The 27,054-nt window shown below is 41.3% G+C and overlaps 1 protein-coding gene across 1 annotated transcript in view; it reads right to left on the minus strand.

Annotated features, from left to right (window-relative positions):
• Nucleotides 1-27,054, minus strand: part of ALDH1A2 (aldehyde dehydrogenase 1 family member A2) — a 96,098-nt gene that overhangs the window by 12,522 nt on the left and 56,522 nt on the right. The window contains exons 6-8 of the mRNA XM_036302843.1: nt 25,962-26,090; nt 25,724-25,837; nt 1,670-1,772 (exon numbers count right to left, since the gene is read on the minus strand). Of these exons, the coding sequence (XP_036158736.1) occupies nt 1,670-1,772; nt 25,724-25,837; nt 25,962-26,090 (346 nt within the window). The remainder of the gene's footprint in view (nt 1-1,669; nt 1,773-25,723; nt 25,838-25,961; nt 26,091-27,054) is intronic.

A 27,054-nucleotide genomic window follows, 5' to 3' on the forward strand; every position in this document is an offset into this window, starting at 1 on the left:
CCTGTGATAACGCTTTCATTTTCATCTCTTATATTTCAAGATAGAATTAAATCTGGTGTGTGCTAGCTGCTAAATGACTGAATCAATCCATCAACGTCACGTCAATGAAGTGCCTACTCCTCGGGAGGATTTGGCTGTAAGAATTCTGATCCCCTGGCATCTAGTATAAAACTGAAGCTGAACTCCTTGCACATTCCCAGCTGGGGCTGGAAGGCAGGCAAACTGCTCCCTGTTCTCCCCAGCGATGAACCTGGGGAAGCAGCTCTGCTGGGCAGGATGTGGGGAAGGAAAACAATGGCTGAAAGAGACTGGGAATATCATTTCCTGGACAGTTTTTCAAAACAGAGAGACCACACCTGTGCAGAGCGAACCATTCAGTATCCTGCCTGGAGACATGGGGCTCCCTAGGCTACTGCTTCAAGCCTCCCTAATGCCCCACTGCCAAGGCAGAATCACCTCCAATTTGGGTCTATTCACACAGAGCTGACCACCGTGTGTTGTCATCCTGACTGAGTGCCACAGAGCAACAGAAAGGGGTTGGGATGGCCCTGGCTGGTTTGGCTCAGTGGATAGAGCATCAGCCTGCGGACTCAAAGGTCCCAGGTTCGATTCTGGTCAGGGGCATGTACTTTGGTTGCAGGCACATCCCCAGTAGGGAGTGTGCAGGAGGCAGCTGATCGATGTTTCTCTCTCATCCGATGTTTCCAACTCTCTATCCCTCTCCCTTCCTCTCTGTAAAAAAATCAATAAAATATATATTTTTTTAAAAAAGAAAGGGGTTGGGATGACCAGAGGAGAGACTGTGGGTTCGGAAACATGTTGGCTAGTGAAGAATTTTCTAAATGACCTACAAAGCCACCAGGCAGGGAGTTCAGGCTTCTTGAAACTAGGCAGGGAGGTTATATTTCAGATGTTCAGATGTGTAGCCCATTGGTCTTTCTACTATATAGCGCTGACCAAGCCTTCACCCCTTCCACCCTATTCTACACATCACAAGGTCAAAATGGCTTATTAGTGTCTAGAAAACAAATCCTTTTCAGTTCCACATTGATAAGTGCTCTTTTCCTATATTAAACTATTTTCCCCTTAGAAGGAAGAGTCCAGATTCTTCTTGAGTGCCCCTTAGTTTCAAAGATCTTTTTCTCAAAAGCTAAAGGAGTTCATCACCACCAAACCAGTATTACATGAAATGTTGAAGGGTATTATTTAAGAAAAAGAAGAAAAAAAAAAGAAGGGAAAAATTATCAAGATTATGAACAATAAAATGGCAATAAATACACACCTATCAACAATCAAATCCAAAAGTCAAAATAAATGAACAAAATAAACTGATGAATAAAATAGAAACAGAGACATGAACACATGGAACAAACTGACGAATCTCAGAGGGAAGGGGGGATGAGGGTGGGGGAGGGAAGTGAGATCAATGGGGAACTTATATGCATATATGCATTACCTATGAACACTGGTAATAGAGTGGTGGTGAAGGCCTGGGGCAGGGCAGGAACCAGGCGGCGGGGGGCAATGGAGGGAAAAAAGGGGGACATTTGTAACACTCTCAGCACTAAAGTTTTTTTGTTTGTTAGTTTGTTTGTTTGTTTTAAGGGAGATAGGAGAGAGCACCGAAGGGCATGTGCTGGAACACGTATGAGGCCTGTGGTTGACTTACAATCAGCATCTGCAAAAATAATATTGGGACTTTTCCCTCCAAGTTCCAGAGTTACTCGCTTTAAATTACTTCTTCCAGCTGCTTCTTGGATAAGCTTTCCAACCTGAAAGGAAATGGAGAGAGGTTTCGCACACTGTGCATTGAGATGGTCAGTGGCCTGAGCCAGCTCCGGGCAACAGCGGCAGGCAGCAGGAATGGACCCTGCAAAGCAAACCCACCCACTGCTGACACAGGAACAGCTCCTGTGGTCAACTTGTGTGGACAAGATATAAGTTAGTGCCTCGGCGACTAGGAAGCTGTCAGCTCCTTCAGAATCTGCCTCAGCTAGAAAGAGCTCTCTTGCCCACTGGGATACCTTCCCTTGGGCATCCCACACCACTCACTGATGGGGGCAGGGGTATAAAGGCCTACCCTCTCAGCCCACCGCAGGCCAACTCCGCAAGACCATATACGCTCAGCCAGGCCACCTATGGTTGGCTGAGGCCGTCAGGCCTGCACTGCAGCTCGGCTTCCCCTGTGTCCACCCCCAATCAGTGGGGAAACCTGATAAACAGCCTACACATCAAACCCCACCTCAGGGTCCTCTGGAGAACCTGACCAGTAACGGCGCCGCTCTCCTGGAGGGCAGCGGTCACTTTATGGAAAGCGCTGAGCCACCATGTAGGCAGTTTGCTCTAGTTGAGATGAGAAATGCTACCTGTGCCTGGATCCACCAAAAATTAAGTATTTTGAAAGCCTGGAGAAGAGAAATGCTGAATTTACCTTGGATTCCTCCAGCCACAGATCCTCAAGCAGGACTAGTAATTCCTCGAGCAGTGTCGAGACACGGCTAAGAGCAGAGGCTCTCTGCCTGAGTTTCTTTTACTGATTCTATCACTTACTGTTTGACCTTGGGAAATTTGTTTACCTTCTCTGAGCCCCGGGTTCCCTCCTCTGTAAATGAAGCTAAAAATAGTATCTGGTGGGTGGGCTGGAAGAGATCAACCGAAGAACTTGTATGCATGCATGCATAACTCATGGACACAGACAATAGGGTGGTGAAGGTCAGGTTGGGAGGTGGGGCTGGGCTAGAAGGGATCAATAGATAAACTCCCTATGAGGACGGGATAACAAAGGCCCTGTTCTCAGGCAGACATGCTTTCCCTCTTTCTAGAAGAAAATATGAGTACACTATGGAAAGGAGGGTCAGCCCCCTGTTCCAGGGACTGTCGGTGGATGGGAATCATGACGGAGGGCTAAGGCCTCGCAGGAGAGGGAAGCAGCACCAACAGGCAGCCTGGCAGCAGCATCAGGGGCATCCCCAGGAGGCTGTGTCTACAGCTGCCTGTTCTGAGGCATTTCAGTGTGTGTGGCTCTCTTGGCCCTGAGGAAACCATATTAATTGATGGGGACTCATTGAAAAGTCCAGAAAGATAGACAAGTGCTTTCTCAGAGGAAATAATCACTGCAGTCATGAACATCATGACTCATTGTACTAAAAAACTAACATGGAGGAGAACCAAGATGGTGGCATAGGTAAACACCGGAGAATGCTGCCTTGCACAACCACTTCAAAAATACAACTAAAAGACGGAACGGACATCACCCAGAACCACAGGAACGCTGGCTGAGGGGAAATTCTTCAACTAGAAGCAAAGAGAACAGCATACCGAGACACAGAGGAGGTGCAGTGTGGAAAATACAAAGGTGCGGAGGTTGCACGGAGCGGGCTGGTGGCGGAGGGCACGGTTGTCGTTTTCAATCGGGAGGGAGGATCAGGCCCTGAGCTCCAGTTCTGGGTGAGTCTCTAGGGACCCGGACTCAGACGTGAGAAGCAGGACTGTCTGGCATCGGTCAGAACGCGAGGGCAGCTTTCTCTCCGAGGTTTGCAGCGGTTGCTGGGACTCTGAGAGGCAGAGCCTCTGGGGACGGGACTGAGAGCAGCCATAACTGCTCCCTCCGCCTGCCCTGTTTGATCTGGTGTAACCCGCCCCACCCAAGCCCTGCGCAGAGCCATTTGCCGGATAGCCTCAGGCAAAGGCTAGATTAGCACCTCCCCAGAGGACAGAAGTTTTCCCACTGCAGACACAGCTGACTCTCACAGCCAGTTGACCTGGAGGTCAAATCCCCCCAGTATTAACTACAACAATCAAGGCTTAACTACAACAAGACTTCGCACAAAGACCACTAGGGGGTGCACCAAGAAAGCATAAAAAAAACCTCGGAGACAAAGAAACAGGACAAAATTGTCAATGTAGGATAGAGAGTTCAGAACCACACTTTTAAGGTCTCTCAAGAACTGTCTAGAAGCCGCCGATAAACTTAATGAGATCTACAAGAAATCTAATGAGACCCTTGATGTTATGATAAAGAACCAACTAGAAATTAAGCATACACTAACTGAAATAAAGAATACTATACAGACTCCCAACAGCAGACCAGAGGAGCGCAAGAATCAAGTCAAAGATTTGAAATGCAAAGAAGCAAAAAACACCCAACTGGAAAAGCAAAATGAAAAAAGAATCCAAAAATACGAAGATAGTGTCAGGAGCCTCTGGGACAGCTTCAAGCGTACCAACATCAGAATTATAGGGGTGCCAGAAGAAGAGAGAGCGCAAGATATTGAAAACCTATTTGAAGAAATAATGACAGAAAACTTCCCCTACCTGGTGAAAGAAATAGACTTACAAGTCCAGGAAGCATAGAGAACCCCAAACAAAAGGAATCCAAAGAGGACCACACCAAGACACATCATAATTAAAATGCCAAGAGCAAAAGACAAAGAGAGAATCTTAAAAGCAGCAAGAGAAAGAAACTCGGTTACCTACAAGGGAATACTCATACAACTGTCAACGGATTTCTCAACAGAAACTTTGCAGGCCAGAAGGGAGTGGCAAGAAATATTCAAAGTGATGAATAGCAAGAACCCTCAACCAAGATTACTTTATCCAGCAAAGCTATCATTCAGAATTGAAGGTCAGATAAAGAGCTTCACAGATAAGGAAAAGCTAAAGGAGCTCATCACCACCAAACCAGTATTATATGAAATGCTGAAAGGTATCCTTTAAGAAGAGGAAGAAGAAGAAAAAGGTAAAGATACAAATTATGAACAACAAATATGCATCTATCAACAAGTGAATCTAAGAATCAAGTGAATAAATAATCTGATGAACAGAATGAACTGGTGATTATAATAGAATCAGGGACATAGAAAGGGAATGGACTGACTATTCTTGGGGGGGAAAGGGGTGTGGGAGATGCGGGAAGAGACTGGACAAAAATCGTACACCTATGGATGAGGACAGTGGGTGGGGAGTGAGGGCGGAGGGTGGGGCGGGAACTGGGAGGAGGGGAGTTATGGGGGGGAAAAAGAGGAACAAATGTAATAATCTGAACAATAAAGATTTAATTAAAAAAATAAAAATAAAAAAAAGAAATTCAAAAGCGAAACATAGCATAGGTTGTGGAGTGCAGCATGGAGCCAATCTTGCCTGTAGCTTATTTTAGGAGTGAATCAATAAAGAGTAAGCTCTGTTATCTCATGACAAAAAAAACCACAACTAACATGTATTGAGTTAATGTAAGACATTTACATGCATTCACTCATTTAAGACTCTCAAAGCCCCTAAAAAGTAGGTACTAAATCATTTTAAAGGTGAGAAAACTCAAGAGTTAGACGTCAAGGGATGTTACCCAGCTGGTTCCGGGCAGACCCTGTTGAACTCTATGAAGGTTGAATCCAGAACACAAGTGTGGCTCTCGCCTTCTCCTTCCCTCTCTTCCCCCAACACACTACCCTGGCTGCCTGCCTGTCTGTGCATACTGAGCACCTAATGTGTATCTCCTCCTCCCCAAAATCTCATCCTCAAACTCCAAACTAATTTCAAAGTGAGTAGAAATTTCACCTTTTGTAGACACAAATGATGATCTTAAATATTCTGCCTTCAGATTGACATTTTTTAAAATAAGCAAAAGCCATAAACCATGGATTTTATACAGCGTAAGACATTAAATAAGTGTTTGGAGTTGGTGAAGAGAGTGCTGGCCCGGCGGGCATTATGTCCTGTTAGCCCTATCCCTGACCTTCCTCAAACCCTCTGTGGGTTGATATATATATTTGCCACTATGAATGTTGTCCCATGATTATTTTCATGGCTACAGTAACTACACAAAAAATCTTGCTCAGTCTATGGTCATCAGAGAAGAATACCTAAGCATAATTTTTCCTGTGTCAATGCTTTGCCAGCCTTTCCTTAGAAACCAAATTCGTGCTAAACACTGCAAGGCAAATCTCAGATGAATAATGAATGTCGTTCCTTTTTATCTTTGGAAGAAGGTCAGGTTGTAGCCCAGCCTCAAGAAAGAACTGGGTGTGTTAGGCGAGAGGAGAACCACTTCCATCTGGAGTGGCCTCAGGACAGGATACCAATCTCCTTCATTCAGACACATATTTCTGGCTCTCCTACTGTGTGTTGGGCACAGTCCCTAGCAACAAGGAACTCCCAGCTAAGAGAACGCCCATGTAAACCTAGCAGGTGCTCAGTAAGTGCAGTTTTGCAGTCCACTTAAAGGAAAATCTGAGTATGACTTAATATTAGATCTGAACAGATGAAATATGGTTCTGCAGCTCTTCGCTGTAAGCCAGATTCAGACCTCTCTGGCCCTTACCCATAGAATGGCCAGGATGCAATAACCTTCATTAATTACGGAATCAAGTATCATGTGCCTTCCCATGACATGCTCAGTTTCCAGGTCAAACTCTTTGGAGAATATATTGCTACTCATGAATCCTCCCTGCCAGTGGAGCGAGAGAGGTTAAGTGACCCCAAACAGGAGGCACGCCTCATTGTCATTTCCATGAGGGGGAAGAGGCCATGGAAGGAGAACAGATGCAACTCAAAGCAGGGGCTTCTTAACAGGGAAGAGTAATGTTTAAAAACATTAAGTTCAAGTGAGAACTGACTGTGTCTGCTTACAAAACATGATAGGTCTTATGCAAACCAGCCTAAACCATTACTTACACAAATACCATGCAAGGGTTTCCCAAATTAAAGTCTAGGGGGTTAGGAAGTCTAAGAACAAATGAAATATAGACATCCAATCAAGGCCTTGGATTCACCAGGCCACCTTAGATGGAAAAGTAATAAGGAGGCTTCCTTGGGGATAGGTGCTCCACTGGCCATATGAACCCTTTCATGCGTGATCAGAAGGTGGAAGGACGTGGTGGGATAGACGAGGCTGCAAGGGCGCTCGGGTCTTCTGAGTGGTTAAGTCAATAGGGATGGACCAGAAAACCAAGCCCCATTCTGATCAAACAGGTCATCTATGCGGTGAAACAGATAAACATATAGTTTGGGAAACATACAGTATGGGAAGATAGATTAAACAGGATAAAGGCAGAGACCAAAATTTGAGTCCATCATTATCTTTTTCCCCAATCAGCAAAGATTTCACAATCTACTCTTCTTATACCTCCTGCCCTATCTCTGATGACCTGGCTAATTATAACCATGCTCAGGTTTGTGGACTACAGTTTGGCCCATAGCAGTTGGAAGACCTACGTACTGCAAACTCTGGCTTGGCCCCTAACTCACCTTCAATTTGGGAAAGCCACTTCAGCCCCTTGGGCCTCAGTTTCTTCATCTGACAAATGGAGGCACAAGCCAAGCAGTTAATCTGTCCCTTCGCTCTCCAGATTGTTTGAAGAGATAAGCAAAGACCCAGAGGGCTCCTCAAGCCCTACTCGATCCAAGTCTGTCCCCAATTCTTCTGCATTCCTCCAGCCTTGTGGAGCAGAAATAGTTTTTCATGGAAGCACCAACGCTGCACTGAATGGGAGGAAAATCTGACCTTTTTTTCGTTTTTCACATAGAGCTTATTATGGAAAAGTGACCGTGTTCCTATCATGCGCTTTCCTAACTTCCCACTCCCTGCAGAGTCTCTCAGCTGTATCCGTGTACCCCAAACAGGCCAGGGCAGGGCACTGGGGCTCCCCCACGCATAAGGGAACTGGGCTAATTCTCAGCAGGAATGTTGGCACAGATCAACTCTGACTCCCATCCTGGTTTTGAATAGTCCTCGAGATTGATATCAGGAGCATCGCTGGACAAGCCACAGTGTGCCAGAATCATGTTCACAGCAATGCACAGGGTAGGAAATGCCACTTGGCATTTTGCACGGAAAGCGATTTATTATACAGGATAAAAGAGAATGCGATGGCGCTCCCTGCCCTTTATTCAAGGCTGCTTCTCCCTGGACAGAGTTCCTAAAGTTGGGTGAATTTTTTCTTTTTATTAATTACCTATATCGGGATGGGTTTCTTCTCAGAGGTATTTCTTTTTCTTGATTAATTACTTGTGCATATTAGGGTGAATTCCTTCTCAGAGATATTCCACCCTTTTTAAAAATAAAAAATTCTCTAGTCAAGAGCTCAATAAACTGGTTGAAGATGCCTGCTTTCTGCAGTATGTTTTCATTTCTTAAACCTCCTCTCCTTTCTTAATTTTATTGTGCTCACTGGTTCTAACTAGGATGGGAATAGAAATGCCAAAAATGTGTGTTATTGGATATTTCTTGTCTCTCTGAAATATTCAGAAATAATCGGCTAAATCAATCTGTTCGATTTCTACCAGAGAGTAACAGGACTGAGGCATCTAAATATCAATTTCAGTGGTAACAGCAATTTCAAAACTTTGTGAAGTTCAGATTACAAAAACCGATAAAGCCGCTAACGACATTTCCAGCCTCTTTCCCACCACTATTCCCAGCTCCACACCCACAACACGCTGCCACATGAGGCCACTTGCCCTTCCCGGAATGTGCCTGTCTTCGTGTAAGCGGCTTCATCTGAAATCCTTTCCTCCCCCGTTTACTTTACACCAAGTTCTTCAGGCCGACCACCTGTCACCTCGCCAGAAACACTAGTTTTCCACACCCACCTCCCCACGGGGTTAGGAGTCCACGCTCCACTGGCTGGTCCCACATAACTCTCACACCATTTTCATTTAATAGCTGTCTTCCCCACTAGGATGAATGTGTGGGCAGAGGGACCACACACACACACACACACACACACACACACACACACAATTTTCAACATGAGATGAGCCAAAGGACCCGACATGACAGCTGCTCTTGAGGTCTCTGAAAACCAGAGAACATGACGTCTTTAGATAAACAGAAGTGAGAGACTGGGACCCAGGACACCTACTTCCACGGCTTAGCTTTGCCACAGCTAGAAGCATGAGATTTAGCTTTCCTCTTCTCACTTACCTTTGGCTTAAATTTCTGTATCTTCCATGAAGGGCAGGTATTTGTAGTCCTGACTCCACAGGGGAGTCCCTGCACTTAAAAGCTTTCTCTATGTCTGGGCTCTACTTCCAGAGAGTCCGATCTTGGTCCGGAGTGGGGCACACAGGCGTGCGTTGGGTAGTCTTAATTCTCAAGAGCATTTCAATGTGTTGCTGGGGTTCAGAACCATGAGATTAAAGACTCTTTACGGGCATTTCTCTCCTCCTGACTCTAACTTTCATTGTTGGTTCTAGTTTCTAATTTTTTAACATTATTGAGCACCTATTGTGCACTGCTTGTTCTCACAAACATTACTTAATATAATCTTCATGACAACCCTGTGAGGCAAGAATTATTGCCCCATTTTACAGCTGAAACAAACAAACAAACAAACAAACAAACAAACAAACAAACAAACAAACCACAACTCAGAGAGGTCAAGAAGTGACTTGCTGACAGGCACCCAGCAGCGGCAGAGCCAGGAGTGGACTCCAAAGGCCCACACCACGCCTTTTGCTCCATGATAGCTGCTCTCTGTGGTTCCTGCTTCTCTTCTCCAGATGTTCTCCTGGGATTAGATCCCCTCTTCCGTGAGTAGAATTCTCATAGCTAAACATACTACCCACAGCCAGCGACTAGTCTAGATCGACTGCCTGGCACACTGAGCCATTCTTTTGTTACATGACTGTCCCTTCCTCTGTCAGATAATTTTTTTTAATCAAGATTTTGATTTTTTGGTCACTTAGATAGGAAGCAGCCTGATATACTCAAGTCAAGGTTACTTCCTGTTAGTCCCCCTAACTAGGCGAACTACAGGGTAGGCATCTTAGAACCCTGCTCCTGCTCAGCCTGAGCGCTGAGAATCCTGCATCCAGGGACAGAATCAGCTAGCAGGCGGAGACTGTGGCATCCCTTTTCTCACTCTTCAGTACTCAAGCTTAGATTACAGCATCGAAGGGGAAAAGGGAGAAAGCTAATCATTTAAAACATGTCCATCCAACGGTTTTGACACATCAAACTGGTATATTTGATTCAAATTCTGGATATTCACTAGTAGACTCATACAACCTTAGAGAGAGGCCCTTCGTTGTTTTTTAAAAAATAGCTAAAACTGGAGCTCACTGCTTCCCCACCTGCGAAGAGGCAGAGGCTGCACAGAGGAGAGCTGACCCGATCCATTACTCAGGCAGCAGAGAGGGTGTCCGTATCATGCAACATGACATTCATCTCACTTAGGAAATGAAAGGGGGACCCCGGCTGCGTAAGTCGGAATCAGTGATAATACAGCTGTTAGCTACAAACATTTGCTTGGCACGAATCAATCTGGACTCTCCTGTAGTTCGCTTTGATGGTCTCTCTTCTATCGTGTTGACTATGATGAAATCATGGTTTGTTAATCTAAGCGAATAAAGAAAACACCACACAAAGCAAAATGCAAACCGTTTCCCTATCCTTCACTGAGGCTGTTTATTGACTCTGTGTTTGTTAGAGCTCTTTCATATTCGCTTCTTAAATATTTACATGTATTGCCTATGTATTTAGCTGCATAAATAGAAATTAATTCCATCTTTAATCTGAGTGGCTTTGTGTGCTTTTTAAAGGCCTTTGCTGAAGTAAATGGGAAGCAGCCTCCTGAAGTGAGTGTCTTATTGCTGACTGATAGGCATTTGGTGATGTACCAATAGGTCCCTCTCCCTGGAATGGCCATAACAGGAGCCACATTCAAATCCATATTTAAGTGACACGTGCCCTCTGAGAGCATCTATACAATTTTCCATGTAGCCTATAAAATTGGAAAAGGACAAGTGGATATGAAAGTAAATAATATAAGCTGAAAAGGGGTTTGAGGATTATGTGATCATTTGGCTTGCCTGTGAAAATTCTCCGCCTGCCACCATTAATATGAATAATTATAAGTTGGCTTTCATATTCTAGCCCCGTGGTTGGCAAACTGTGGCTCGCGAGCCACATGCGGCTCTTTGGCCCCTTGAGTGTGGCTCTTCCTAAGCCTTAGGAGTACCCTAATTAAGTTAATAACAATGTACCTACCTATATAGTTTAAGTTTAAAAAATTTGGCTCTCAAAAGAAATTTCAATCATTGTACTGTTGATATTTGGCTCTGTTGACTAATGAGTTTGCTGACCACTGTAATCTAGACAAACACTTCTCCCTCAGGCCCTCTATTGTCTGTCAATGATATCATCCCAGAGAGGAAACTAAGAGATTCTCCAGAGGCCACAGCACTGGTTCCCATCCAAGTGAATATAAGCCTCTCCCTAGAGAGAAATATCAATAGACTCTGTCAGGGAAACGCAGCTGAAACTTCCTCTATGCACACTGCTAAGAGCCATCGCACCGCGAGGAGTCCTAACAGCAAAACACTTCACAGGGTCACCTTCCACCGCATTCTCTTTGCCAAATTTTCTCTTCTCTCTCTTTCCTCTCTGTTTCCTCATTTAATATCTGCATCTTTGAAAATTGCATAATTAGGTCTTACTGTTCTTCCCATGAAGATAAAAAAAATCCTATGAATATGTCAGTGAGAGAAAGACAAATATCACATGATCTCAATCTAATTAACAAAATAAACTGGTGAACAGAGTGGATCCACAGACATGGAAGCATGGAACAGAGTGTGGAATCTCAGAGGGAAGGTGGAAGAAGGAGGATGAGTGGGAGGTAATCAAATAAAGACCTTGTATGCATATATGCATAACCCACGGACACAAACAGTGGCTTGGTGAGGGCCGGGGCGGGGGTGGGATGGGCTGAAGGGGGTAGATAGGGGGAAAAAGGAGACTTATGTAATACTTTCAACAATAGATTTTTAAAAAAGAAATTAATATGTTATGTTATACTAGAGACCTGCACAGATTCGTGCACTGGTGAGGTCCCTAAGCCTGGCCTGTGACCTCTCGCAGTCCAGGACCCCTTGGAGGATGTTGGGCTGCTGGTTTTGGCCTGATCCCTGTAGACCAGGCCGAGGGACCCCAATGGTGTATGAATCCGTGCACTGGGCCTCTAGTATGCATATAAGATCTTTGGCTAATCTCTCCTGCCCTCCTCCTTTCCCCTTCCCTCTAAGATTCATCAGTCTGTTCCATGTTTCTATGCCTGTATGTTGAGCATCTGCCCCTTGGTGGTCAGTGCATATCATAGCTATCGGTTGAATGGTCAAATGGTTGAATGGTCACTTAGGCTTTTATATTCCACCTAATAAAGAGGGAATATGCTAATTGACCCTCATGCCGTCGCAACGATGGTGGCGCCCACAGACAATAAGGAGGGAGTATGCTAATTGACTGCCCTGCTCTCAAAGATGGCAGCACCCACAGCCAATAAGGAGAGAATATGCTAATTGGCTGCCCCACCCTCAAAGATGGCAGCACCCACAGCCAATAAGGAGGGAATATGCTAATTGACTGCCACGCCCTCAAAGATGGCAGCACCCACAGCTGCAAGATGGTGGTACCCAGTTCCCTCAGCCCCGCTGGGGCGTCAGGCACGCGGCAAGACCAGACCCACCCCCAGGAAGGCCCAGCCGCTCCCCGCGCCTGCCTCCAAAGCCCCCAGTCCCCTCAGCCCCCCAGCCGCCCAGGGCCACCCAAGGCACAGGCAAGTCTCGGATGGTGGCTGCCCATTTAATATCTGCATCTTATTTGATTACGTTCATATTGGTAAATAAAAGATCAAATGGATCCATTAGGTTACTACAGGTGAAAAATCTTTTATATTGATGGTCATAAGGAAGAAAGAGAGTTGGAGAGGGAAATGGTGGTTCATTTTTCAGAAACCAATAGTTATGGCAGAAGTAAACATTGGACCTTGTTTTAGGAGTACTGTTTTTATGCAGATAAGAGTAAGTGAACAAAAATTGCTGATGGGAAGGAAATCCAATCAGCTAAGCCTGGAAGATACAATTTCCTACCAATTCATCAGCTGAATCCCTGGGCTCCACTGTAGCCTCTGTACAGACGGGTGCCAATGATCGCATTAGATCTATGCTAAACCTGTGGGACCCTCTGGGGAACAGGACTGGAGCACAAAGGAAACAGAGAAGAGAGGGAGGAATCATTCATGAAGAACTCAATTCTATTTACCAGGAATCAGTTTTATGCTCATGTGCTGGGTGGAGCCCTGAGTTGCTTCATTTGTAAAGTAAGGAATGATATAAGGATATCTTCACCAGTGCCTGGCACACAGTAGGACGTCAATTGGATGAAACAGGAATCTTAGTTATCAGATAATCAAAGCCATCTCTCTTTTGTAGCTAGTGAGCCCATTCGTGCCCTTCCAGGCTCTCCAGGTACTCCAGTACCCGGGAAGCAGGAAAGAGAGAAAGTGTAATTAACTACACACGGACTGAAAAAAGGCAACGGAGTTGCTATACTGCTTGTTGACGAGGTGTCACGTATAAAGTCTTAGCACTTTACAACTGCACTGTGTGAGTCAGACCCTCTATCCGAGAAATACAATCGAAGCAGAACTGCTCACATGGCAATTAGATAAGTTCCCTTGCATTCAGTCAGCTGTTTTCCCAGATCACCAGCACTGTGTAGTTTCATAGTATGCATGAACTTTTGGAAACATTTGTAAATGTCTAATAAAATATGGGCATTTTTTGTTGTTTCTTTGTTGAGTAATTCAAGGATATAGGGACTGCTTTGGACCATGTCCTTGCTTTGCTAAACTGATTTTGAACTAATTTCTTCTTTCCTTCAGGTGTTTGGGAGAGAGCTTACTGCTGGAGTGGGAACTACAGACATAGCAGACAATATGAGTGGTGCCTGTCAGTTTACACGATGTTTTATTTTAGCACAGATGAACAAATTTGGAGCTGTATTTTTTTTTTTTTAAATGGGCCTGGGAACATGTTCTGGAGTATGACCCAGCTACTTAAACTGTATATGTTAATGAACATAACAATCACGAGGAAACCTAATTAAAATGAGAATTTCTGGGCCCCATTTCCAAGTGTTCTGAGAAGGTCTTGGGTGGTGCCCAGGAATCTGCATTTTAATAAGTCCCTCCCTTCCCCTGACTCCACCCCCTCTTTATCACTGTATGTGAGGTAGTCCTTGAAGGACAACTGAAAAACAATGGTAACTGTATTACACTTTACTGCAAAGGGCTCTGTCCCTACACCAGAATTCAGTTCTGGCAAACTTAGTTGAAGGAGTGGCCCCTGAACTAGGCCATAGCAAAAGCATAAGCGATTCCTTAATAGGTACCAAGTGTCTTCTTTCAGCACTATCTCTAAATCCAGCACATTCTACCACTTAAAAAAAAAAAAAAAAAGATTCAAAATCAGTTTATCCAAGCAAGCACCTGGGCAATCTTCCAAAGAGTGAAACAGAAGAGCAAATACAAAAACAGAAAAGCCCAAACATTTATTAGAAGACAAAAATATTTGTAAAATATTTATAAAAGCTATAAAACAAACAAAAGGAAAGTAAAACTGCCAGAGGCGAGCAGGAATTAGTTTTTGATGGGCATATTCTTTACAAATGGGAGTTTCAAATGCAACTAATATTTACTGAGTTTTTACAATGTGCCAAGCAATAGAACTGGAACTTTCAAATACATTACCTCCATTAATCCACAAATAAACTTTTAAGGACTTATTCATGGTGCCTCTTAATAGATGAAGAAATGAGAGATCAGAAAAATTAAATAATTTGTCAAGGTCGCCCAGCAGGAGAGGTGGGATTTGATCCAAGGTCAGTTGAACCCAGCCCCCTTCTATTATTATTTCACACTTTCCTAAGCATAAATTGCTCTATAAATTTCATTTAAAAATAAACAGAAAGCAATGACAATATTTATTGACACTCTCCTAAGAACCATGCCCTATTTAAACACCTTAGGTACTCTAACTTATTTCAGCCTCAAAACCCATGAATTAGGTACAATCACCACTTATCTGTGCATGGCAGTCTGAGAGCTGGAAATTTTTAAATAACATGTACTGTGAACAACTTCACACAATCATTATAGAGGTTTAAATTATGTCTAGTTTTCTGATATGAATATGACATCTTATTTAATCTTGATTGCTTTTGTATGATTTGAAGACTGTGTTTGGAATTTCTTATTGAAAAAGTGACAGTTTCCTCTAGTTTTTGTTGTTTTTCTTTTCGGTTTTTTGTTTTTGTGTGTTTGGGTTTTTTTTTTCTTTTTTTTAAGAAAAGTATGGTGTGATGAAGCATTCTTTCAAGCTTTCATATTAGTAAAAAAATGAGGAGTACTCTGTTTTCCTTTAAGAGACTCTAAATAAATGATTGAAAGACATTAATTCAAGCTGAACTACATTAAAGTTCTTAACTTCCTAAATCATTTTAAATTCTATGAGGTGTCTGTTGACCATTAGATTAATTATTAACTATTTAGTGTAGTTATTACCTTTGCTTATGATAAGCCACTGGATAGTTTTGTTGCTGAAAATTAACTTGGCCTGAATGTAGGTGAGAGTTATATCATTTGAGGATTAGAAAGATGACTTATGAGACATAGGTATAGAGGCAGACCTAATTTCTGCACACTTCTGTGTTTCTTAAATATTAAATGCTTTCACTAGAACACTGGGATTATGTGTTTAGCAATCACCGAACATCTGGTGTCCAGCATTGGCTCAATCCACCAAGTGTCTGGGGCACTAGGAAATCAGACACACACTAACGCCTCAACATGTCCCATCTGTCATAATTTAGGTCCTTAGGGCTTTTATTTTCCAAACTCTATAAGGCTTTTCACTTCCAGAGGAAACTTTTAAGGTTACACACTGAATCAGTATCAAATCTACAGCTCTGGAATCCAAATGCCTGCTAAAAGTAGAGCTGCCTGAAATGAAAAGAAAAAGAAAACTGCATTTGTTACTGGAAGGCAACAGTGAAACCTAATCTCCCATTTTACATTCCAGCCGAATATGTATTGAGCTTTTTCAAAGTGCTGGTCCTTAATGTCAGGCATGGGAAATGGTTCTGAGAATTGAACGGTACCAGTATTTGTTGATTATCTGCCAATATTAAGCAACACACTACTCACAAGGGTCCCTGGCTGGGGTTCCTCCAAGTCCTTTTGGTACTTTGGTTCCCACACCTCTACAATTTCATTTTTTCCAAGGAGAAAAGGAAATAAACCCACATTTTCCCAGTTGTGAATATTAACTGTAGAATTAAGATATAGAATTATCTTTGTCTTAAAGATTATTTTTGCATGAAGTAGCTTTTCATTTAAATTTAAATATCTTCAACTAGCAATACTTCTCCTTTATGCACAGACACATTTAAAAGGCATGTTGAGCAAGGTAATTTTAGTTCTATCCTTCATCTTTGAAAACATCTTCGAAATCAGGAAATTTGTAAGTAAAGTGATGCAGAACAAGTTTTCTCTCCCTCCACACTCCCATACACACCCCACAATATTAGTTACATATTCACAGTAACTAACATTCAATCACCCGGGTCAGACTGAATCATACAAGTTCTCTAAGGTCTAGCATAGTACTTGACATTTAATAAGTGCTCAATAAATTTTTGTGGAATTGATTTAAGAAAGTTTAGGTTTAAAGTTTAGGTCCTATATCCCAGAATGTCAGATGGAAACATAATATATCAAATAAGATTTAGAGATGCTAAAGTAAATTTTAGGGGGAGAGGGGTGAGTTAGAACATCAACCTTTCAGAATTAGAAACTTTTGGCCATGATTTGAACAAAACATGTTCCACTGAGAGATAGTCCTTGTTTTTAATGGCTCCCTCCTCCCATGGGGTGCTGTACAGCCCCTCAGCCAGAGAGGCAGTGCAGCACTGTGATTCAGAGCACAGTCTCGCTATGACTCTCAGAGCTACAACTGACTAGCAAGTGGCCATGGGCAGGTGATTTAACCTCTCCCTAGCCACGCTTTGCTCACCTATGAAGATGTAGTGAGATGATATATGCAAAGTATTTAGAGGGTATCTGGCACACTGGAGGTGCTCAATCAATATTGGCTATGAATAACCATAATTACAACCTTAAATGCTTTTTAAAAAATCATCCATTTCTAACAGCATTACTGAGATGTAATTCACATACCATAAAAACCACCTTTTAATGTGGATGATTCAATGATTTTTCAGTACATTCAGAGAGCTATGCAACCGCCACAACTGCTGCAATCTAATTCCAGAACATTTCATCACTTCAAAAATACACTCCATGCCCATCAGCAGTCATTGCCATTCTGCCCTCCTTTCAGCTCCCGGGTAACTGCTGTTCTACTTTCTCTCTATAAATTTGCCTATTTTAGACATTTCATATAAATAGGATCATACAATATGTGGTCTTTTAGGACTGGTTGCTTTCATTTAGCATCATGTTTTTAAGGTTCATCTATGTTGTAGTATGTATGAGTACTTCATTCCTTTTTTATGGCTGAACGGCGAGCCCAGTGCTTGATCTGAAATTGCATGGCGCTGCCCACCTTCTGGTCTGGCCCTGCCTCCCTCCTGGGGCCCCAATTGCAGCCAAGGCCACTGCCGGCCCTGCCTCCCTCTCTGGCCCTTGAAGCAGCCGCAGCCTCTGCTGATCAGGTCCTCCCCTAGCGCAGGGCGGAAGGCCCCAGCCCCGCCCCCAACGCTGCACTGCAACCTCCTCCTATCCAGTCGACCTGTTAAGGTGTCCCGGTTAATTACCATATTTCTCTATTATAAATATATAGATTAGATAGATAGATAGATGATAGATAGATAGATAGATAGATAGATAGATAGATAGATAGATAATATCCCATTGAATGAATATAGATACACCACAATCTGTTTACCAACTATCATTTGATGGATATGTAGGTTGTTTGTACTTTTTGGCAATTAAGAATAACATTTTTGTAAGTTTCTGTGTGGTATTAAGATTTTGTCAAATGGTGTGTTCTTTTTCTGTGTGTATGGAGATGATTGTGTGATTTCTGTCCTTTAATATATCAATATGGAGTATTACATTGATTGATTTTTGGATGTTAAACCAACATTGCATTCTTGGGATAAATCCCATTTGGTCACGGTGTATAATCGTTTTTAAATGTCACTGAACTCTGTTTTCTAGTATTTTGTATCTATAATTTATAAAGAATGTTGGTGTATAGTTTTCATATAATATCTTTGTTAGGAAGTTCTCTACACTTTGGTCTCAATTTTTTTTTACCAAGAATGCTTTCAAAGGCTTGACTTGCAGCACCTTATTTTTAAGCCTCACCACCTTTCTCCGCAAGCCCTTCCCAATGCCCACTGTATTCTATACTCTCTAGCTGCTAGGTGTTTACTGACACTGATCCTTTCCCCAACCCACCCCACGTATTCATATCCTGTAAGGCCTATGTTAAATCCCTCTTTCTCTTCAAGCCTTCCCAGGCCATCCAACCCCCAGAAACCTTGCCCTTTTGGGGATACTAATGTCATGTTACAAACTAACATTTGCTTAACTGCTTACAATTTACAAAACTCATATTGCATTTAATTCTCATAATCCTGAGAAATACATGTGTTTACTATTATTAAGCCAATTTTGTACAGAATGAAGTGGCTGGTCCATGATTGCATAGCTATAAAGTAAAAGATATTAAACCCTAAGCTTCTGGTGGCAAGAAGGAAAGTGCTCCATTTGATATAAAACCTTCTAGCTTTGAGATTAAGCATTTACTTCTCAAATTCAGTCTTCCCCCCTTCAGGTAGTAACAAATATTTATAATGCATGCTGACTACACACCATGTACTACTTGAAGTAGGGAGGAGAAGGCCTACAGGATAGACTCCAAAGAGACTGCTACCCCCACTCAAATTTACCTATACAACCAAAAACTCTCATCTTCTGAAACTAAAGCTAAAAAATAGCACTAAACTGATAAGCAAAGTAACTCACTCAAAGAAATTAAAAATGAGTTACTTACGGGACTAAGGTACTTTTAAAATATTCTGTACTAAGTAAACCAAGAACTTTTCTGAATCTAATTGCCTTTAGAGTTGTATTCTTAAGACTTTAATTATTTCGACTGAAGTAAATAAATTTGTAACCTCATTGACTATAATATATCCAATATGAGTCAATGATAAACCATGAGAACAAGTGATCTGTCTGAAACCTAGAGAAAGAAATCAAAGAACAACATCAAAAGTAGTGAAACAATGCAATGGGGCATCTACTTCTGGCCATAGTGGAGTAACTGGCACTGGGCTTGCCCTCCACTGTGAACAACTAGAACATAGATGAATTTCTTCCTTCAAACGGGACGTCAGGCAGTAGGGACTGATTGCAGAGATAAGAGAAACAAATAAGGAAAGACCTTTCTGCCAGAAGACTTTCTAGATTGTAGCCTGGGGAGGCTGAAGTAGAACAGGGTGGTCTCACTGAATTGAGTTTTCAGAGGCTGAGGTGGCTGAAATGTGAAGAGCTTAGTACCGGAAGGAGAGAATGAGGTCCAGAAATGTGCATGGCAGTCCATTTGGGTCCTTGGTTGAATGCTAAGCAGGGAATACATAGGGGAGGCTCCATGAGACTAGGTAAAGAACTAAGACCATGTCATCTGCTGCTGAATAAACCCAGAGTTCCTACAGGGCTGGGAGACATCTGAGTTCTGACCAGCCAGAGTGGAAAAGACCTTGAACACTGGGAGCATTCAGTAGAAACCCCAGAAGGACCTCAACTTAGTAATCTTAGTGAATTTTTGTATGTTAGAAAAAGATAAACTAGTCCTAACAAAGCTTAAAATTAAGTGTCAAAAAAGTCAAGTTGTACTTAACCACCTATTAGGGGGAAAAGAGCCCAGCACTGTTTCAGAGAGTAACAACCAAACCTAGTGTTCAATAATGTAATGGTCACAGTGTTCAGCATCCTTTCAAAAAGTAACAGACATGAGAACGCTTATATATCCACACCAGTATAACACAAAGGTCAGTATTTTCCAAATGTGATGAAAACCATAAACTCATAGATCCAAGAGTTTTCAATGAACCTCAACTAAGGAAAAACATCTACAGAATCTCCATTGTTGAAAAACAGTAAAAATATAATATCTTAAAACAGCCAGAGAAAAAACATTATGTACAGTAAAACAAAGAATGACTGCTAATTTTTCATTAGAAGCAATGTAAGTCAGAAAAAAAAACCACAGAATGACATATTTAAAGTGTTGAAGTAAAATCAAAGAAAATAAAAACTGTCAAATCAGAATTCTATTTTCAGAAAAACATCATAAAAAATAAAAACACTTTCAGACAAACAAAAGCTGAGAAAATGCATCAATAACAGACCTGAAGTATAAGAAATGTTAAAGATCTTTACACAGGAAGAAAATTATATCAGAAAAAAACTTGGGTCTACACTAAAAAAAAAAAAGGAGAGGGACAGAAATGGAAAGTATGCAAGTAAATGCAAAATAATTTTGTTTTCCCATTTTTAAAATTTTTCAAAAAGCTGACTGAACAAAAAGAGTAGCAAGGTTCTCCGTAGGGTGTATAATATATGTAGTAGCAAATTAAAGGACAAAAATAGCATAAAGGACAACATAAATGGAAGAATTCTGTTGTACAGTTATTATACTACTAGAGGCCCAGTGCACAAAATTTATAGGGCCGGGGTTGGGGGGCATGCCTCAGCCAGCCTGCACCCTCTCGCAGTCCGGGACCTCTCAGGGGATGTCCGCCTAAGCCGGCAGTTGGACATCCCTCTCGCAGTCTGGGACCCCTCGCTCCTTACCACCTGCCTACTCACTGCCCCTTATTGCTTGGCTCGCTGCTCCTTAGCACTGCCACGGAGGCGGGAGAGGCTCCCGCCACCATCGCTGTACTCACCAGCCATGAGCCCAGCTTCTGGCTGAGCAGCGCTCCCCCGTGGGAGCGCACTGACCACCAGGGGGCAGCCCCTGCATTGAGCACCTACCCCCTGGTGGTCAGTGTGCATCATAGCCACCGGTCGTTCTAGTTGTTCCACCGTAAAGGTCGCTTAGGCTTTTATTATATAGATGTATGAAGTAACATAATACTATCTAATGGTAGACTCTGATTAAGATGCATATTATAATTCTGAAGCAAGCACTTTAAAAAGAGGCATAACTAATAATCCAAAATAGAAGGTAAAATAGAGTACTCAATTCATCCAAGAGAAGGTAGAAAAAGAGGAAAAAGGAACAAAACACCAGATGGGACAAGTAGAAAACAAAAATCAGGATGGGATATTTAAATGCAACCATATCAATAATTCATTTCATATTAACCAAAACCAAAAATGGACACAGAAAAGTACATATTGTATTATTCCATTGATATGAAATTCTAGACTAGGCAAAATGAATAAAAAGTAGCAGTTGCCTGGAACCAAGGGTGTTAGTCACAAGGAGGCATGAGAAATCTTTTAGGGTATGGAAAAATTCTATATCTTGATCTGCGTGATTGTTTCATGAGTGTGTACATTTGGTACTTATATGGGTGCATTTTTGTTGGATGTAAATGATAATTCAATAAAGTATTTATAAAAGTTAAAAAAAACTTAAATGTCAAAACAGATTTGAACCAAGCAGCCTGGAAGCAAGCATTATGTTCTTCCTGATTCACTACGCCACATCTTGTCTGGCCAAAAAGATTAAGTCACCCATTCAACTAAGTTTCCAATACATGATATTGTGGTTTAAAAAAAAAAAGGTGCTCAGTTTTTGGATTAAAATATCTTTGGAAGAAAAAGTTAAATGCCTAGAAATTAATTGATCAAGAAAAGTGTAGCCGAGACCGGTTTGGCTCAGTGGATAGAGCGTTGGCCTGCTGACTGAAGGGTCCCAGGTTCAACTCCCGGTCAAAGGCATGTACCTTGGTTGCGGGCACATCCCCAGTGGGAGATGTGCAGGAGGCAGCTGATCGATGTTTCTCTCTCATCGATGTTTCTAACTCTCTATCCCTCTCCCTTCCTCTCTGTAAAAAATCAATAAAATATATATTTAAAAAAAAAGAAAAGAAAAGTGTAAAACCTTTATGATGACATTGGTGATGAACATGACAGGACAAATAAGAGATTTACACCATGTTCCTACATGAGAAGTCAATCTTGTGGCAAAAGTACTTATCCTCAATTTAATATAAATGGGTAATGTAACACCAGTCAAAATTCCAATGAGAGATTTTGGGGGAAGAAGGAAAGGTGCCTAGAAAATGGATTTGAAATTTTATCTGAAAGAATGGGCAAGAATAGCCAAAAGATTTTGAGAAACCATATAACAGGGTGTCTTGCCTACCACACTGCAACACATCTTTTATAATCTAGTAATTAAAGCAATCTGGCACCAGTGAAAGAATAGACAGATAAAATTTTGAGTCTCAAAACAGAAACATGAATGTATGGAAATTTATCATATACTGTTAATGTTTTATTCAAATGAGCTGCAAAGGGATAGACTGTTTAATAAATGGTGTGGAAGGAACTGAACACTCATTTATAAAAAAAATAAACTTAGACCTCCTCTTTCATTATTTATGAAAATAAATTCCAACCAGATTAAAGATTTAAACAAAAACAAAGCCATAAAGGTACTGAAGGAAAACGTTAAGGGCCATTTGTATAATCTTGAAGAGGTTCTTTAAAGATGACAGGAAGCCCAGAAGCCATTAAGAGAAAGGCTGAAAGATATGACTGTATACAAATTTAAAACTTGTGCATGACAACTCTTTTTAAAAAAAAATTAGAAAGCAACGAACAAACTGGGAATATTGTAAATTCTACAAGAAACAGAAGATTAACACAATATATAGAAAGATCTCAAAAATAAAACCATCACTCTAATGCATTCTTGGTGGTAAGCAAGTTAACATATAAATATCCTTTTGTTTTGCAATTCCACTTCTAAAACATATCAAACAGAAGAACAGAAAATATCTCTATCTCTATCTATCTATCTATCTATCTATATATGTAATTTGTCTTAGAGCTCCAAGAATTTTTATTTCAATAGTGTAATGTGTAATAGGCTGTGTAAAAAAAGTGAAAAAAATATAAGTGTACATGAATGAGGGTTACACTGTATTAAACTAGGATACACTGATTCAAGAGTATTCTTGCAGCTATTAAAAAAAGAATGAAAGTGATCTATAGAGGCTGACATATAAAGTCTGATATCTCATTTTATATATTATGAAATCATTTTTATTAAAAATTATTATATAGCCAAGACTCTCAACTGACTCAACCCGGACCATTGGTTGGTTAATAAGAAAAAGGTGAAAGCATAGGGAAAGATACTTTAAGTACTTCATTTTAGTTTTAAGAATATGTACCCTCATTCTGCAATCTTTGGATATAGGATCAAGGACTTTTCTTTAACTAGGGGTACACCTGTCCTTTTTAAGTAAACTATACCCTTAAAATATTGTTTAAGATTTCTGGTTTCAGTTTCTTTAAAATGCAGTGAGGACTTAAAAACATTTGCAAAGCAATCCAGGTGTACACTCTATCTAGATTTATACTCCCCCCCACACCCTGATCTTTTGCAATTGCCTTGCCCACTCTTCACTGACAGCAGTTTTCCTAAGCATCTAGCCCTTAGCAAATCTTTTAACACATTAGACTTAGTTGAAATAGGAATAATAACTCTCATGCTCACATTTTGGGTTATGTTTCACTGAAATTTCAAAATTACTATAGTGAATACAACTAAAATAAAAGGTTGACAAACATAAAACAATAATGTGTAGCTATAAATTAACGTCAGGTTTATTAATCAATTAATTTCTTGTTAAATATGTTCACATCTGTCAGTTTAACCAAGTACCATTAACTGTATCAGCTAATATACTCAAGTCCCTAGACCTGTGCTGTCCAATATAAAGCACTTGAGCCCAGCTGGCATTGTTCAGTGGTTAAGCGTCGACCTATGAACTAGGAGGTCATGTCTGATTCCCAGGCAGTGCACATGTCCAGGTTTGGGGCTCAATCACCAGTGGGGGGTGTGGAGGCGGCAGCTGATCAATGATTGTCTCTCATCATAGGTGTTTCTAACTCTATCTCCCTCTCCCTCTCTGAAATAAATAAAAATATCTTTTTAAAAATAATAATAAAGCACTTGAAAAGTCAAAATGTGAATTGAGATGTGCTGTAAATGTAAACTATATACCAGATTTTGAAGACTTCATAATGAAAAAAGAATGTAAACCACTGTGATAATGATTTTTATATTGATCATAAATTGAAATGATAATATGGAAATACCAGATTAAATAAAATTGCCCAGCCGGCGTGGCTCAGTGGTTGAGCATCGACTTATGAACCATGAGGTCACAGTTCAATTCCCGGTCAGGGCAAATGCCCAGGTTTCAGGCTCGATCTCCAGGGGGGGGCATGCAAGAGGCAGCCAATCAATGACTTTCTCTCATTATTGATGTTTCTATGTCTCTCTTCCTCTCCATTCCTCTCTGAAATCAATATATATATTACTAAAATTAATTAACTTAAAATATTTCCTGTGGCTAATAGCACATTTTAAATTACAAATGTTGCTCTCATTATATTTCTATTAGGTAGCACTGCTCTAGACCTGCAAACATCCTTTGTTCGATGATGATGTCATCTGTAAAGTTCTGCTTGGTAAAGTGAGTCAGATTATCTTTTATCACCTCTGTTATCTCAACCCAAGACATTTTGGGGTAACATTTTATTATAAACCCTCTAAGCAAACTTGTGACTCCATATCAGCCAGGGGCCAAAAAACTATGGCTCAGGGGCCAAATTTGGCCCCTTGCCTATCCAGCAGGGGCCCTCAAACTATGGCCCGTGGGCCACATGCAAATACAAATATTGTATTTGTTCCCATTTTGTTTTTTTACTTCAAAATAAGATATGTGCAGTGTGCATAGGAATTTGTTCATAGTTTGTTTGTTTTTTAAAACTATAGTCCGGCCCTCCAACAGTCTGAGGGACAGTGAACTGGCCCCCTGTTTAAAAAATTTGAGGACCCCTGCTAACCAGTATGGATCACAAGCTAAGAACAGTTTTTGCGATTTAAATGGTTGGAAAACAAATTTTAAAAAGATTCATATTTTGTGAGGCATAAACATTATATGAAATTCAAATTTCAGTATCTTTAAATAAAGCTTTATGGGCCTATAGCCATGCTCAGCTTATATACTGCCTGTGGCTACTTGGTGCTACAAGGGCATAGTTGAGTAGCTGAATCAGAGACTGTAGTGCCTGCAAAGTCTACACTATTTATCACCTGGCCTTTTACAGAAAAAAGCTTGCTGACCCCTGCTCTATATCATCCCTTATGACACATGGGCATTGGTAGTTGCCAGTTGCATCTACAGGATCTGGTTGAAATAAACAGAAGAGAACACTTCCCATTTTAATCTCTACCAGAGATTAGTTTAATTTCCAGCTTTTTAACTGGCTTTTTTTCTGCCATTATTGTTCTTGACTCAAGAGAGTGTCCAGAAACCCAGTCATTGGGAAAGTCTCTTCTGAAATAGTTTTATTTTTGCCTCTGTATTCCTTTTGTTTCAAAAGATAATAGGGTTTTGTTTACTTGTCTGAGACAGGTTTTACACAGATGGCATCACACAGAAAAAGATCAGGGGTCTGTAGCCTCACGGGTCAACATGTGCCTTTACTTTGAGATTCGCCAGTATCCCAGCTATGACACCAATGATGTCCTTGGAGGGCTTAGGTGCTCACTGCTCCTTTGGTGACCAGCCTCTGAGTAACATTTTCCTGTTTCTTTTAAACCCTCTACTCATGTGCAGGACTGTTCAACCCATGGTTTCCCAGGTACCTACCTCAGTAGACCCTGTGAACGCAATCTTGTCTATGCCAATGTGAGAAGCTATTGCTGCCCCAGCCGTTGGCCCATATCCTGGCAAAATATTGACGACTCCTGGTGGAAAGCCAGCCTAACAAAACAGAATTGGAGGAAGGGTGGCTTGTGAGGGCTGAAGCAGCAGGTGAAATCAGATATGCTCCCATAGGCCCCAACCGTACGGAGCAGGGGCCGCTTCTGAAGGCGGCTTCTCTTACCTCCTTGATGAGGGCTCCCATGTAGAGTGCGCTGAGTGGTGTTTGCTCTGCTGGTTTAATAACTACTGTATTGCCACAGCACAGAGCTGGAGCAATTTTCCAGGCAAACATCAGCAGGGGGAAGTTCCACTGAAAGGAAAAAACCCGCGGTTGATAGATGGAAAAATATCCCTCCGCTATTTGTTTTCAAGCTGTGACTTCTCAGATTTCTCAGACTCCTCCTCAACATAAATCTTGTTCCACCACAAAGTGTAGATGTTTGGATTTTTTAAATTACTTCATTAAGAATAAAATAGGAGTGGCCTTGAAAATCCAAATTACTATATTCCAACTACCCAGCAAAAGAAATCACACAGTGAAAAGAGAGTCTTTGTTTTTCTTTGTTTTGTTTTTTCATTGTTGTTATTTTATATGTTTTTAAAACTAGACTTTGGTTCCAGTAAGTTCCTGTGTATGAAAACTTTTTCTTGCATTTGTGATTTTTGTACCAGGGATTTCAGACAGGTATGAAAGCTCTATAGTGTGGAAGAACTAGAAGAGACTATTCCAGCTGTGAATTATATTTAAGTCAATGCGTATTTTAAGACTGTGCCTTTTACTTATATATATATGTATTATCACAAAAACATGATTATAAAAATAGAGTGCATCTTTGCTTTTGGAGTACGCAAAAAATTTAGTTTGTTTTCTTTCCACTGCAAAATAAGCTAATGGAGACTAAAAAATATATGTATCTGAATTTGGGGCCAAAAAATGATTTTAAAAGAATATTGAGCTTGCATTGTCCTAAGCACAGGCATGAGCCTCAGGACTATCAGGTATTGCTGATAATTTCATTAAGAAAGAACACAGAAATGCTGGTCCCCTGGCTTCAGCCGGACCACAATGTGTTTCTGCCTGAAGCATCTCAGCTGCCACCCCTGAAAGATTCTCACTGGCCCTGGCAAGCTTGCAAAAATATACAAGTGTCTTGCCTTCACCAAACACCCAATTTCTTTTCCCCTTAGTTGTTTATAAACTTGGGAGTCCACAGTGATGTTTCAATTCCATCTACAGCATATAAATCTTGGAGCGCAGTAACCAAGCGGAGTGG

The sequence above is a fragment of the Myotis myotis genome, unplaced genomic scaffold (genome assembly GCF_014108235.1).
Source record: "Myotis myotis isolate mMyoMyo1 unplaced genomic scaffold, mMyoMyo1.p scaffold_m19_p_1, whole genome shotgun sequence".
Taxonomy (NCBI): domain Eukaryota; kingdom Metazoa; phylum Chordata; class Mammalia; order Chiroptera; family Vespertilionidae; genus Myotis; species Myotis myotis.